Genomic DNA, 13,413 nt, shown 5'->3' with positions numbered 1-13,413 from the left:
AGTCTTGGGTACCTACAGCGGCAGTGAAACCGGCATGGCCTCGAAGCTGGGAGACATGTCATAGTCCAGGAGGCATCAAGAAAATCAATGAAAGCAACACAGCATAACCGGCCCAGAGTCGATGTCAAGAGCGTGGGAGAGGCAATCAGGCCCACGGGGACTCGTCCAACTTCAACGGCCTCGTGATAGAAGGAACCGGTGAGATGATTCCAGAAGCTATGCTTTCCATATATCTCCATGCACTGTAGATACGAAGCACCTAGACACACCGCTAGTACCTCGACATATTCAAACACTGTACTCATCCTACGGAACAAACCTAAGAACAAAGACACATAGCGTGGTATCAAACTGGCTTGTCTCTGATTTTGGAACTTCCCTTTCTCCACGAGCTTCTGGAAAACGTATTTTGTTCCCCACGTCCTCCCTCTCGCTGCTTCCTTTTCTTCATCAAACTTTTCCGCCCTTCGAAGCCATCCTCTCTCACTTCCTCTCCGGCTTTATGGCATCGATTGGGGATCTATTGAATCCAGATCCAGATTCACAAGGCTCACAGGAGGTAGTTTTTCCCAAAGCGCCCGTACCTGTTCCAGAGTACCGCAATACATATCTCCCGGAGCCCCCGAGGCATTACCATTCGGAGCTCCAGAGGTCACACTTCACAGATTTCTCCAGGGCCCCCTTCGCAGTCTACAGGCGTTTAGATACCGCATTACCAGCGACTACTTTTTCAATTATTCAAAAAAAGGCTAAGATGCCGAAAGACAGCCCGACATTCCGACTTGCAAATACTGTGGGAGAGGTCCGCTTCCCACCTTGTGAAGAGCGTGATGAAGAATTAGCCAGAATACATGAGGAGTTCCAACTCAAGCCCATGGGCGAGATCGCCAAATACCCTCGACATATTCCATATCAGAGTGACAAAAAGTCGTTCCAAGAGAAGACAGGTCGGGATAGTTTTCATGGTATGTCCCTTGCTACTGCTCTACTACTGCCAAGCACCATCGCTAATATTATCCAGTCTTCAATTACACATTCCAGAAACCGGGCTCTGACGTTGTGTGGACAGTGATGTGGGACTACAATGTTGGACTTGTGCGCACTACGCATCTCTTCAAGTGCTTGGGCTACGCAAAGGTAGTTTGTTCAAATGCTATGAATGGCCATAGAAAGAGGAGACCTAACATCAAGCTCTTAGACCGTTCCTGGCAAGGCACTGAGAAACAACAAGGGCCTAGAGGATATCTGCCACAGCATCACCGGCGGAGCAATCTTGGCTCAAGGTGAGAATCTCGATCACCGAAGCTCCAAAGCATACTAAAGCTGTCTTCTAGGCTACTGGTGGCCATACGAAGCGGCCAAGGCTATGGCTGCCCAGTTTTGCTGGAAGATTCGCTACGCTCTGACGCCCCTATTCGGCACAGACTTCCCTTCCATGTGCATCCCCGAAGGCCAGCCTAGTCATGGCATTATGAGGATCGATGCACACATTGTGGCGGAAGCTACCAAGGCCGCCAATTTCTACCGTAGCCTTGAGCTCCAGAAGCCTCGTGCTGCTTCAAGCCAGGGATCTCAACAGCGTGGACCTCATGGGCAACAGAGAATAGGTCGTCAGCGCTCTATCACCTATGATGACCAAAATCGACAGCTTTATAGGCCCAAATTCGCTCGACATAGCTACGAAGACAGCATTAGCAGTGCCCGAGACTCGTCCTCGGAGCCGTACTGTCACTCTCCCCAGAGTCCTACCAGCTCCTGGACCCCGGTGAATGTCCCGCCCCGCAGCTCATATGTTTCTCCCCATGGGGATCGTATTTCGCCGTGTCAGTTCTTTCATCCCCTCAATACCTGTCAAAAGCAAAATATGTCGAGCGAGTGCAGTGGATCTGAAACCGATGATAGCCCTAGACCCAACTTTTCTTCGCTTGCGAAAGGAGATACCAAAATGGGCAAAGCCAATTCATGCGTGGCCGATGTAGAGACACGGGATTTCTGCACCGACTCTGGCTTCTCCGGCGACGAGTCTGACGAGTCTGACGACGCATATACGCCTGTCTCTCGAGGTTCAACGGGCGATGCGACCATGAGTGCGAGGAAGAATCCTCCTCGGTCTGTTAGGAGCCTTAGGAGCCGAAGAAGTGATACCTCGCCATCCGCGCGTCACTTTGCCCATGAGGTCAAGGCTGCTCATGCCCTGCTCCATTTGCATATGCAGCAGGCAGAAGACGAGCATGATTCTCTTGAAGCTGTACCAATCCCAAACGCTCGCAAGAGACGTTGCGCTTCTCTGTGAGGAAACACTGCTCTTTTACAGGTCAATGGCAGCTCGGAGGTTTTGTGTCTGAGATTAGCTGTGGAGTTGATATGCATCGAGGTTCTGAAGGCATCGGGTTTAGAATGTTTGACGTTGCGATGCACATGGATGCAGGGAGGCACGGTGTTTTTGATTTTGTTCGGTTTTCTGTAGAAGAATGAACCTTTTTCTTGTTAAAGACAATCTGTTAGCAGAGAGCGTAATGTTGTCGTCAGGGTTCTCTCTCGAATAGCTTCACCACCAAGGAATCTGTGTGACTCTTCATATCCAGCAATACAGCGTAGCTTCTACGAATAACAATTGTAAAAAAGGGAAATGATTCAATAAAATTGAGATATGGGACGCCTGAAAAAAAATAGCAGGGCAACTCTTGGTCTGCAAAACGGGCCGGCGCTGCCTGAACACCAAGAAAACATAAAATGATTAAAAGAGTCACTAGGTAAGAAAGTAAGAGTCCGGCGCCTCGGTGCTCGAGGAACGAAAGAAAATCTCCCTCAATGTTCTTTAGCTTCGATCTAATCACTCTCATCCTCGTCGTCGAAATCATCGGCGGATTCTTCATCTTCACTTTCGTCTTCGATGACATAGGTCTTCTTTGCTTGCGTGGCTGTGCGACGAGACGGACGGGCTGCAGCGGCTCGTCGAGGCGCAGGCGCGGGCTCATCATCAGATGCATCCTTCTTGCCTGTTGGAGAATCCAAAATGTCATTGGCCATAGCCTCAATGTCATCATCTGAGATGTCATTACCCGGCTTCTTCTTGATTGCCTTCGCCGGGGCAGACTTGACAGGCGGGATAGCAGCATCCTTCTTCGGGCGACCGCGAGGCTTCAGAGCAGCCTTGGCCTTGGGCCCGGGCTTCGCTTTGGGTGCGGGCTTCACAGGAGAATCTTCATCTTCAACTTCATCCTCGTCATCATCGAGTCTAGAGACGTCTTTGGGCTTGATTTGAAGTGAGCGGCGAGGCGACTTCGAAGGAACAAGCTTGCTGTAGTCGGTCTCATCGAAGTCGAAATCATAGTTGCCCTTAGTGGCCGAACGAGGAGGCATCAAGCTGGCGCTACTTCCAGCACGGGATCGCGACGAGGAGATCATGGGTCGAGACTCCGAGACTTCACCTCCGATGCCCTTGACCATCTGACTGACATCACCGAGGAGATCATCTCCGTTGTCGCTGTCAGAGTCGGCGGCGGCGGCGGCGTACTTGACGGGTTTGCGAGCCCGACCACCAGCAGCAGGCTTGGGGGCTTCTTTAGCAATCCCAAGGAAGTCGTCATCGGAATCATCGTCATCGACAACAGGCTTGGCCTTGGGCTTAGGTCCTCGCTTCGCGGCCGGCTTCGCGGCCGGCTTAGTTATGGGCTGATCAGCCTCAGACTCGTCGTCAATATCAAATATATCCGGAGCGGCTTTAGGTCCTCGCTTCGCTGTTGGTTTGGGCTTTGGCGGAGCGACCTCGGGCTCGTCGTCGATATCAAATGGATCAGGAGCGGGTTGGGCGGATGTGCGAGAGGGAGGGTCTGCAGGACCGTCGTTGATGTCCATCAAATCATCGTCATCGAGCTCCTCTACCTTGGGAGCTGGCTTGGATGCTCCACGACTCTTCTTGGGCATTACTTCCATTTCGAAATCAAAGTCATCATCCGAGTCAGCAGCGCCATCAGCGGGTGATGTCTTTGCCTTTGGCTTGTCCGTCGATTTGTTAAGGAAATTAGCCAGACTATTGGTCGGCTGCTCTTTCTTCTTGGCCGCGGCCGTTTTCTTCGCCTTTGGCGCAGCAAAGTCCTCGTCATCTGGGTCTTCGCCAGCAGCAGCCTTGCGCTTACGTGCGGCGGCACCACCGCGAGCTCCAGTGGAGGTCGCAAGCTTCGATGAAACACGACGGCCCAGGCCAGCAGCCTTGCGGAGACGACGCTCTTCATCCTCAAGCTGGAAGCGCCACTCATTGATGAAATCATCCAGATCCTGGTTCCAGATGTCCTCCTTGGAGAGCTTGATCAAGGCATCAACCTCCATCTCACGATCGCCAATTTGGCGACGGAGTCTCTCGACACGCTCCTGGGTCAGCGACCACATGGGCATGCCGAGCAGGTAGTCGTAAGAACTTGACAACGTCTCCGTCTCGCGGCTTTCGGCTTCCTCGCCTTCCTCGACAACAGGTTCGTCCTCGCCCAGCTTGGAGGCTTCGACCACTTTGGCAATGGGCTTGAAGCTCTTCTCCTTCAGTTCAGTAACGAGAACACTCTTCTTCTTCTTGGAGATGACCAGCGTGCCATCAATGATCATTTGAACAAAGCGGGCTTGGTTGCTCAGCCTCTCCAGTTCCTTCTGAAGCTCTGAAAGCTGGTGCTGTTTGCGGCGCTCATAATACTTCAGACGGATAGTATAGAATTCCTTCAGGATATCATCAACCGTCGCGTACTTGGTGATACGGCCCTCCGCGTCGAATGCGACCAGGTTGGTAGTCGCAATGGTCTTGGAGAGCTTGAACCTTTCTTCCAGGCCATCCGACAAAGCACCCTTCATGTTCTTCTCGTCAAGTTGAATCACGAAGTGAACCTTGCTGTGGGTGTTGTAGTCCCTGTAGTCCTTAATGAATGAGGGCACCTTCTCAGCCTTGATAATGTCCTCCAGCTTGTCTTTGAAGTCCTGAGTCCACGTGCGAATGGGCAACTCGGTGATTTCGACCTCCTTATCACCGGTCTCCTTGATGATACCACTGAACTTGTATCGATCGCCGCCTATAGCGACAACCTCCCCAGTGAATCCACGGAACCACGGTTGCATCGGCACAACTTCCTCGCCCTTCATCAGGCGCTTGATGTTGCTCACGACATCCTCGGGGTTGTAGTTAGGAATGGAGGAACTCCATCCGGTTCCGATACCATCGGCACCGTTGATCAGGATCAAAGGAACCACAGGCATGAAGGTTTCTGGTTCGATTTTCTTACCATCATCCAAGTTGTAGCTCAGCAACGGCTCGTCAGCGGCGTGGAAGATTCTGCGTGCAAAGGGAGACAGGCGAGTGTAAATGTAACGAGCACTGGCGCAATCGCCACCACCCTGAAGTCGACTACCAAAGTTTCCACTGGGTTCAAGACAATTGATGTTGTTTGAACCCACGAAAGTCTGAGCCAGGCCAACGATCGTTTGCTGGAGCGATGTATCGCCGTGCTGGTAGGCTGTCATTCCGGAAACGAGACCCGCCAGCTCAACAACCTTCATATCCTTCTTCAGATTACGGCGGAAGCAGGTGTACAAGACCTTGCGCTGACCGGGCTTCAGGCCATCAACAATGGACGGAATAGAACGCTGGTTGTCAGCCATACTGAAAAGAATGAGCTCTTTGTTGATGAAATCGGTATATGTGATCTTGGCTGTGGTGTGATCCAAGAAGGTACCGGGCTTGTACTGGCGCAACCATTCCTTTCGCTCATCTGCTTTCTTCTTCGAAAATGCCAGCTCGATAAGCTCCTCTTCTTTGTCTTGCATAGTATGGAACTCTTTCAAGTGGCGATCGAGGTCGCGGAAGTAGACCTGGGCATCCTCTGTGGAACTGGTTCCCAGACCCTTGTAGTACTTGTGATCCCACCCACGTTCATCAGTGTGCTCCTCCTTCCACGCCTCGTACTCTGGCATGGTGAAAAATGACTTCGATTTGGTTGGATTTTTGGGGTCGCCCTTCCAGACCTTGATGATGGGAGTGATGAATTCAATGAGGAATTCAGGGATCTTGAGCAAGCTAGGGAATTGGGCCTGAAGGAAGTTGATGAGTAGACCCTTGATGTGACTACCATCATGATCCTGATCAGTCATGATCATGATATGACCGTATCGCAAGCCCTTGGTCTCGGTATACTCCTTCTTGTGTTGCAGGCCAATAAAGTTCTTGATGTTCTGGATTTCTGCGTTCTTGGATATTTGATCGAATGACGCATCACGAACGTTGAGCAGCTTTCCACGGAGTGGGAAAACACCGAAAAGATCCGGTCCGACAACTGCACGTCCAGCCATGGCCAGACCCTTGGCAGAGTCACCTTCCGTCAGAATCAGGGTACAGTGATGGCCATCCCGAGTGCCAGCCTTGTTGGCCTCCACGAGCTTAGGGTTGTTCATGCGAGAACGACGACCGACATCACCCTTCTTCAGGATTTGATCGGCCTTTTGTTCAGCGAAGTGCAGGATGTTGGACATCACTTCCGTCTTCAGAACCTTCTTGTAGAAATCTTCCTCGAGAACACACTTGCTACCGAACTGGCTTGCCTTAGTGGTCAACTGCTCTTTGGTCTGTGAGGTGAAAGCCGGATTCACAATGGAAGCATTGACGAAGATGAAGATGTGGTTTCGGATCTGAGCGGTCTTCAAGGTAGCACCACTTTTGTTCTTCTTCTTGACCTGATCAGCCAGGCGGTTACAGATCTGATCGGCGATGTAGTTGACGTGGGTTCCACCAGAGGTCGTAGCAATGGAGTTTACGAACGAAACTTGCTGGAAAGCACCATCGGAGACCGCAAAACCAATCTCCCAGCGAGGGTCAGGGCTGCAGGTAATGATCTCGTCCTTGGCAGGAGGCCCGTCATCACCACGCTCTTTGCGAATAGCCTTGGTGTACATCTCCATGTACTTTCGGAAGTTACGAATCGGAACGCGGGTACCATTGAGCTTCACAGCAACGCTGGATGTACCCGCCAGATCGTAAACACGGCGCTTAACGAGGGCCTCGAAGTCATCGTCAATTCCCTCCATACCAAACTTGGAGAAGTCGGGCTTGAATGTGACCTTGGTGTAGTCATCGCCCTTGGTGGCATCCGTAATCTTCGCCTTTCCCATCTTGGTCATATTATCGCTCCAAGTTTGCTTGTACTTCTTCTTCTGGCGCGCGTCCTGGGTTTCGATGGTAAATTCCGTTGAAAAAACGTTACAGAGCTTCGCACCAAAACCGTTACGACCACCGGTCACCTTCTGCTGAGTATCGTCGTAGTTGGAAGATGTGAGAAGGTGGCCGAAAATCAACTCTGGCACGAAGATCTTCTCTTTCGAGTGGATCTCGATAGGAATACCCTTTCCATTGTTCCAAACACTGATTTCACCAGTCTCGCGACTGATGGTCACACGAATCTCGTTCATGTTCTTATCGTTATGCTTGTTATCGGCAGCGTTGACGACAATCTCGTCGAAAATTTTGTAGAGACCAGGGACGAAAGTGACTGAACGGAACTCCATCGATTCGGACTCGGAGTTGTAAACCCACATCTGTTGGGTGGTAGCTTCTACGGAGCCAATGTAGGTATCGGGACGTTTGATAATGTGTTCGAGTTGTGTAAGCTGCAGAAAGCTGGCATTAGCCCGAAGCTCCGTGAGCAGGCCTGTTCGATCAAGCGACTCACCTTTTGGTACTTATCTGATGCGTTGCCATCCTTCCCCTGTGCCTCGGAGACAACTTCGCCCGCGAAGGACTCATTCTCGACGTCTCCGAGGGGCTTTGAGCCCGCTCGTTTCGGCGCAGCAGCCTTCTTAGCCTTGGGAGGGGTATGGGAGAGCAAGGAATTGTCATCATCGGACATGTGTACGTCTGACACCTCATCCTCACTGTCAGCCTTGGCCTTCTTCTTGGCCGGGGCTGACTTGGCCTTGGGCTTAAGTGTAGTTTGCGTCATCTTCTTGGTGGTGGCTTTTGGGGCAGTGGCCGCCTTCTTCGGTGCCGCCTTGGCCTTGGCTTTCTGTATGATGATGTGGTTAGCGACGCGGTATTCAGGTGTTTTAATAGAGACAATACGTACCGTCGCGGGCTCAGGCACAAAATCAGAGCTCCCACCGTCGGAAATGTCGAAAACGTCGTCGTCCATCATGGAGTCGTCCATGATCGAGGACGGTGCCGGGTAAACCGGCGATTAAAACTGAGGAACTCGGCCTCAGGTCGAATAAAAGCGAGTGACGGTGTCTAGAAAGTGAAAGAAGACGTGAAGCTACGCGACAAAGCTGTCACAGCCAAGCATACTCGGACTGGCGAGGAAGAGATGAAGAGGGGGTGACCTTGTTTTTTTCCAGCGCAAAGTGAAACGCGACTGCCAGCGGGTTGCAGGGCGGTGAGGGCAGTGGCCACTCGGATCATCGTTGATCCTCACCGCCCGAGCAGCCCATTTCCCATTTAGGAAGTTTGACAACAAACGTGCCGAACGGGGATGGCACGATAAGAGCTCTGCGTCTGGCGCGAAGAGCAACAGATGTGGCGACTGTTCACCTCGGTGTGTCGTGTTTTGATAAACATGGTGTTTCTGACCAGACTATTTCAGATATTAATTTAAGAAGGAAGTAAGAAAAACAGTGTCACTTGCAGGGGAGCTATATATAGTCGTCTTTGGGACTAGTATTTCCCTAGGTTCACTTGACCATCTGCCACATTACCAGACCCCACAATGAATAGGATGTTACATCTGGGCGCGAATGCATATAGTATTCGCTGGAGAGCTAAAGTTAACATCGAAAGGTCTTGATAAATCTGGCCGTCCATCACCTCAACGATGGTTTTGAATCCACTGGCATCGTAGGAACCTACTACTCAAGTTACATATTCAGCTGGGTATTCCTCTTACCTTAGGGTACCATTAAATTCATAACTTCAAGCATTTCTGAAGGGAAGGACTCTCAATTCCTGACAATTATGTTCCGACGTCCATGAGTGAGAGAAATTTCTCTCACTGCACCGTAGCCAGGTGACATTCAGTGGTAGCGCGTCCAACGGATAACCCAAACACTTGAGAAGACATACCCCAGGCGCTGCACCTGTTGCCATATCACCAGCCTTTAGGATTCCCAGCCATCAGCAACTCCCTGTAGGGGTATCGTGGAGTACTTCGTACAGTTGTAGCACCCATGGTTTTACCCTTCACTAGTGCATGTCTGACTTGCGTTAGCTTTTCATGCGCCCGCAGCACAACATCAACAACCCTTGCAGGGAGCCAGATAAGGTCATCCAAGGAACAAGTTGAGCAGAACGGCCGCCGTAGTTGACAAAGTATTGTTCAAGAATAAAATGAGTAGCCAAAACAGTTCAACTGTAGATTTGTAATGTATATGAAACATACAAGCGTCATTGGTGCAAGAAGAAGGATTAATGATTCAAGTTTTCCAAGGGGCGTAGAAGACGGGCGATGCCATGACACCGAAGACATACTTCCTAATTCGTACTCAAACCCCATTTTTTCCGATTTGCTACTGTGTGGCTCCAATCTTTCGGAGGTTAGTTCCCGTCGGACCGCATGGATCGACCGAGAAAGGGGCAGTCAACGGCCAGGAGCGACAGTGGGGGAGATTGCACGGTTTGTACCAGCGTTTGCCACACATTGCGTAGAGAACAGGTTGTACCAGCCGGTCGAGACCCCCTCCTTGGCTTCTCTCTCCCTTTGCGCCATGCAGAGGATAATCCGCTTAAGGTGAAACAGAGCTGCTAGGGGCTGTTACTGGATTTCCCGCACAGTGAAATATCTCACCCAATGAGAATGGAAGATTGTCAATATGATCCAATCAGTAACAGAATAATTTACGCAAATAATCCTCACGTAAATGTGTTACAGCAGTGCACCCACCCCTCTAAATACTAGAGGCTGCACCTGTAGAGAAACTTCGCATGGCAGATTGTCAAACTCGCAGAAGCGCTGGCAATCAATCGAGAACAATAAATAATTCATGTTTGCGATAAAAAAGGCTCGATTCGAAAGACTGATCGATACAGGGGTCCACGGATCGCGGCGCATCCATGGAACCGGAGAGCGAGACGCGAGTAAACAGAGGGGGGTCTTGTCCTAAGGGGAAACAGACCAAGGAAGCTAATCAATAATTCTCGACAGTGGCGGTAGCCATCAGACAGTCGGTGTATGAGGGGAGATCGACGAGGGGCCGAGACTCGAGGGGAAAACTAAAGGGGCTAAAATAGTGGTCTTAGGGTGGGTTCTCCTGACCTCCCTTTTTCTCTTCGACACGTCCTGTACATAGAGACCTATTACGGTGCTGGATCACCCCAGGCTTTTACTTCCTGCTTCCTGCTTCCTGCTTCCTGCTCCCATCTTTTGTTCCCTGCGCAACCGCGAACTGACCTCCCCCAAGAGATGAAGCTGGTCTTGCATATCCTCTCCACCCTCGCACTGCTCAACTTGGATCTTTAATTGAGCTTCCTCGGTCACTGTTTCATACTTTCCAAGGCTACAATACCTCTCTAGTTATGGAAACCTCCGAGCCTGTATCGCCCAGGATGCCTCATGCCCCCAATCACGACTCCATGGTCACCGTCTCGCTATCCGACATTCAATCCAATTCAGAGCACACACAGCCCGACTGGCGAAATCTTGACATTCCCCCAACACCGGTCGAGTCTACCCATGAAACGGAAGAAACCCGCACCAAGACCGAGTCGTTCGGTCCAATGGCTCTCCGGGATGCGGCGAGGACAACCCCCACCCCAGTCGACGAGCTCCCAACACCAACCTCGACGGAATATAAGACCCGAGATAAGACCCTGGACGAGGAGTCGGAGAACGAGGTGGACTGGGAGAACTTGGAAAAAACCGAGGAGCAGGAACCTCGCGGGGAAGGCTCAGACGAGGTATGTGACTTGCAAAGTCCCCCATCCCATCTCATACCACACGGAACGGACCCTGACTACTTTTGCTCCGCCAGTCGACGGCCTTGCTTCTCGCTCGCTTGGAACAAGAAAACAATGCCTTGGCAACGAATCCAAAATCTGGAATAGCCACCCCGCCCCGAGCTCCGAAACACCAGCGACAATCTCGTTCTCAATCATTAATCCAGATCAAACGATTGATCAATGACCCAGCTCGATCAGAACTCCGCTACTCCCAACTCCCTCCTCCACCGATGACAGAGCTTGAGTTCTGGGCTGCTCTGGTCGCGGATTACCCGCAGACGGCTCAGCGACTGCCCACCTTGACGTCGAACAAGATCCAGAGTGGTGTTCCTCCACCCCTCAGAGGATTGGTATGGCCTAGTCTTGCAGGCGCTCGTGACCCAACACTTCTGGAAGAGTTTTCACGGCTCTCCGGCGAGAGCAGCCCATACGACGGACTCATCGGAAAAGACATTGGCCGTAGCTTTCCTAACGTGGAGATGTTCCGTGATCCGAACGGCGAGGGTCAACAGATGCTGGCTAGAGTATTACGATGCTTTAGCTTGTACGATGCTAAGATCGGCTATTGCCAAGGTCTTGGATTTGTTGTCGGTCCTTTGTTGATGCACATGTCGGATGCCGAAGCTTTCTGTGTGCTTGTTCGGTAAGAAATACTGGCAGACCGCCATGACAAGATCGAATACTAACTTAGAAATAGTCTCATGGAACATTACAATCTCCGCACTTGCTACCTACCGGACTTGTCGGGTCTTCACCTTCATGTTTACCAGTTCCAGAACCTTCTCGCACGACTCCGACCTGCACTGTTTGAGCACCTGGAGGCACTGGGTGTTGAGCCGGTGTATGTTTCTCAATGGTTCTTGTCATTCTTCGCTGTGGCATGCCCATTGCCGATGCTCCTCCGAATTTACGATGTCATATTCCTCGAGGGAGCTTGTGAAACCTTGATGCGCGTTGCCCTCTCGCTCATGCAGCGGAACGAGCAAAGACTTATGGCCTGTACCGAATTCGAGGATGTTATGCAGTTGCTTCTATCGCGAAGCATCTGGGATACGTACGCTTTCAACGCCGACGACCTGGTCAATGATTTCGTATCATTGACTTCCTTGGTCACAAACGAGAGTTTGCAGACATTAGAGGCTAGCTACAATCAGTCCCAGGGCGTACCTACCGGAGTATCCTTACCATCCATGCAGGTTGCCGCTTCTAGGTTCCTTGGACGTCTCTGGGCAGGCTCTGGCTCTCATAACTCGATAAAATCCTTGAACCCGAATACTAGCCCGTCCCGTCCCGTCAGCACCATCCGCCGCTCGACTTCGAAACAAAGCATGACTTCGACGCTCAATTCGATCGAGACTATATCTGACGCTAGCACCGCCCCCACTGAACTCTCGACTGCGACTGTAAATGTCGACGGCCACAAATCGCGTGTCAAGTCAAACATGTCGGCACACAAAGATCGCGATCTTCACACGCAGATTGAGGACCTATTGATGGCATTAAGCGATCTTCAACGCCAACAGGCAGACCTGAGTCGGGAACTGCAACAGGAGCGTGAGGATCGCGAAGAAGATAATGCTTTGGCGAAAGAGATGCTCAAGCATCTACAGGAGCAGACTCCCGACGAACCGCTCAGTGACCTGATCTCGAAAGCGCAGGACCGATTCTCTTCCGAGGAGCCCAAGCACGCGTCGATTCCCCAAACTAAGCAACAGCTTTATGGTGATATGACGCGGTGGAAGGAAATGCATGAGGTGGAGGCGAGTCGGTACATGGATCTTACCCGGCGTATGGACGATTACGAAAAAGAAAACTCCTCTCTGAAAGATCAACTCCGCGAGGCGCGCAGCCGAATTCAAGATGGATATCGCGATCGACAACGACTGGAGCGGAGGAACCAAGAGCTTCGGGCGAAGACACCGACTTCGGAGTCGATCTCACCTCCAGAAGCCTCCTTTTCTCCTTCGAGTGCCAACGAAGCATCGTCACCCACCAGTACGGGTCTTCGTGAATTCAAGCTGTCACGCACCAATTCGCAGAAGACGGCTCCTTCATTCAGCAAACGATCTAGTAGCTTGGGCCTTCAGACTGTGTTGTCTACCGAGAATAACAAACCCGCTGCCGAGGAAACCCTGCTACTCGAGCTGGTCAACGCAAAGACGGCCGAAGCAGTCGCCAAACAAGAGCTGGAGGAGGTGAAGTGCAAGATGGACTCGTTGCGAAAAATGATAAGCGCGCCTCATGCACGCCCCGAAAACCGACATTCATTTATCGGTCACTCATCATCCCGAGCTAGCATCAGCAAAGCCCCGACGGAACCTGCAAAGTCTTCGGGTTCCTCTAACACTGGTGGCAATGGAGGTTTCTTTAGCGGATGGGGTCGACGGGCGGCGCCAAGCAACGAGTCTCCATCGTGAGATACTATCATTCTTGTACCCATACTGAATTTCATGCACATT

General features: G+C 51.4%; 3 protein-coding genes across 3 annotated transcripts; 2 read left to right on the top strand and 1 right to left on the bottom strand.

Moving 5' to 3' along the window:
• Positions 1-754: 754 nt before the first annotated feature.
• Positions 755-2,293, top strand: N7443_008264 (uncharacterized protein; the record flags this gene model as incomplete). Its single annotated transcript, XM_056888320.1, has 4 exons — positions 755-965; positions 1,022-1,140; positions 1,199-1,283; positions 1,335-2,293. 4 exons carry the CDS (start codon positions 755-757, stop codon positions 2,291-2,293), a joined length of 1,374 nt encoding a protein of 457 aa, XP_056737622.1.
• A 536-nt stretch (positions 2,294-2,829) lies between these two features.
• N7443_008263 (DNA topoisomerase 2) lies at positions 2,830-8,174 on the bottom strand (the record flags this gene model as incomplete). Its single annotated transcript, XM_056888319.1, has 3 exons — positions 2,830-7,638; positions 7,701-8,033; positions 8,094-8,174. The coding sequence occupies 3 exons, from the start codon at positions 8,172-8,174 to the stop codon at positions 2,830-2,832; spliced, it is 5,223 nt and encodes a 1,740-aa protein (XP_056737621.1).
• A 2,357-nt stretch (positions 8,175-10,531) lies between these two features.
• Positions 10,532-13,371, top strand: N7443_008262 (putative GTPase activating protein (Evi5); the record flags this gene model as incomplete). Its single annotated transcript, XM_056888318.1, has 3 exons — positions 10,532-10,912; positions 10,987-11,597; positions 11,652-13,371. The coding sequence occupies 3 exons, from the start codon at positions 10,532-10,534 to the stop codon at positions 13,369-13,371; spliced, it is 2,712 nt and encodes a 903-aa protein (XP_056737620.1).
• Positions 13,372-13,413: the final 42 nt, after the last annotated feature.

Source organism: Penicillium atrosanguineum (assembly GCF_028827265.1).
Source record: "Penicillium atrosanguineum strain IBT 20685 chromosome Unknown utg000007l_segment0_segment0, whole genome shotgun sequence".
In the NCBI taxonomy this organism is placed as follows: domain Eukaryota; kingdom Fungi; phylum Ascomycota; class Eurotiomycetes; order Eurotiales; family Aspergillaceae; genus Penicillium; species Penicillium atrosanguineum.
Note: the sequence above shows the minus strand (reverse complement) of the source record. Positions and strands in the feature narration are given on the sequence as shown.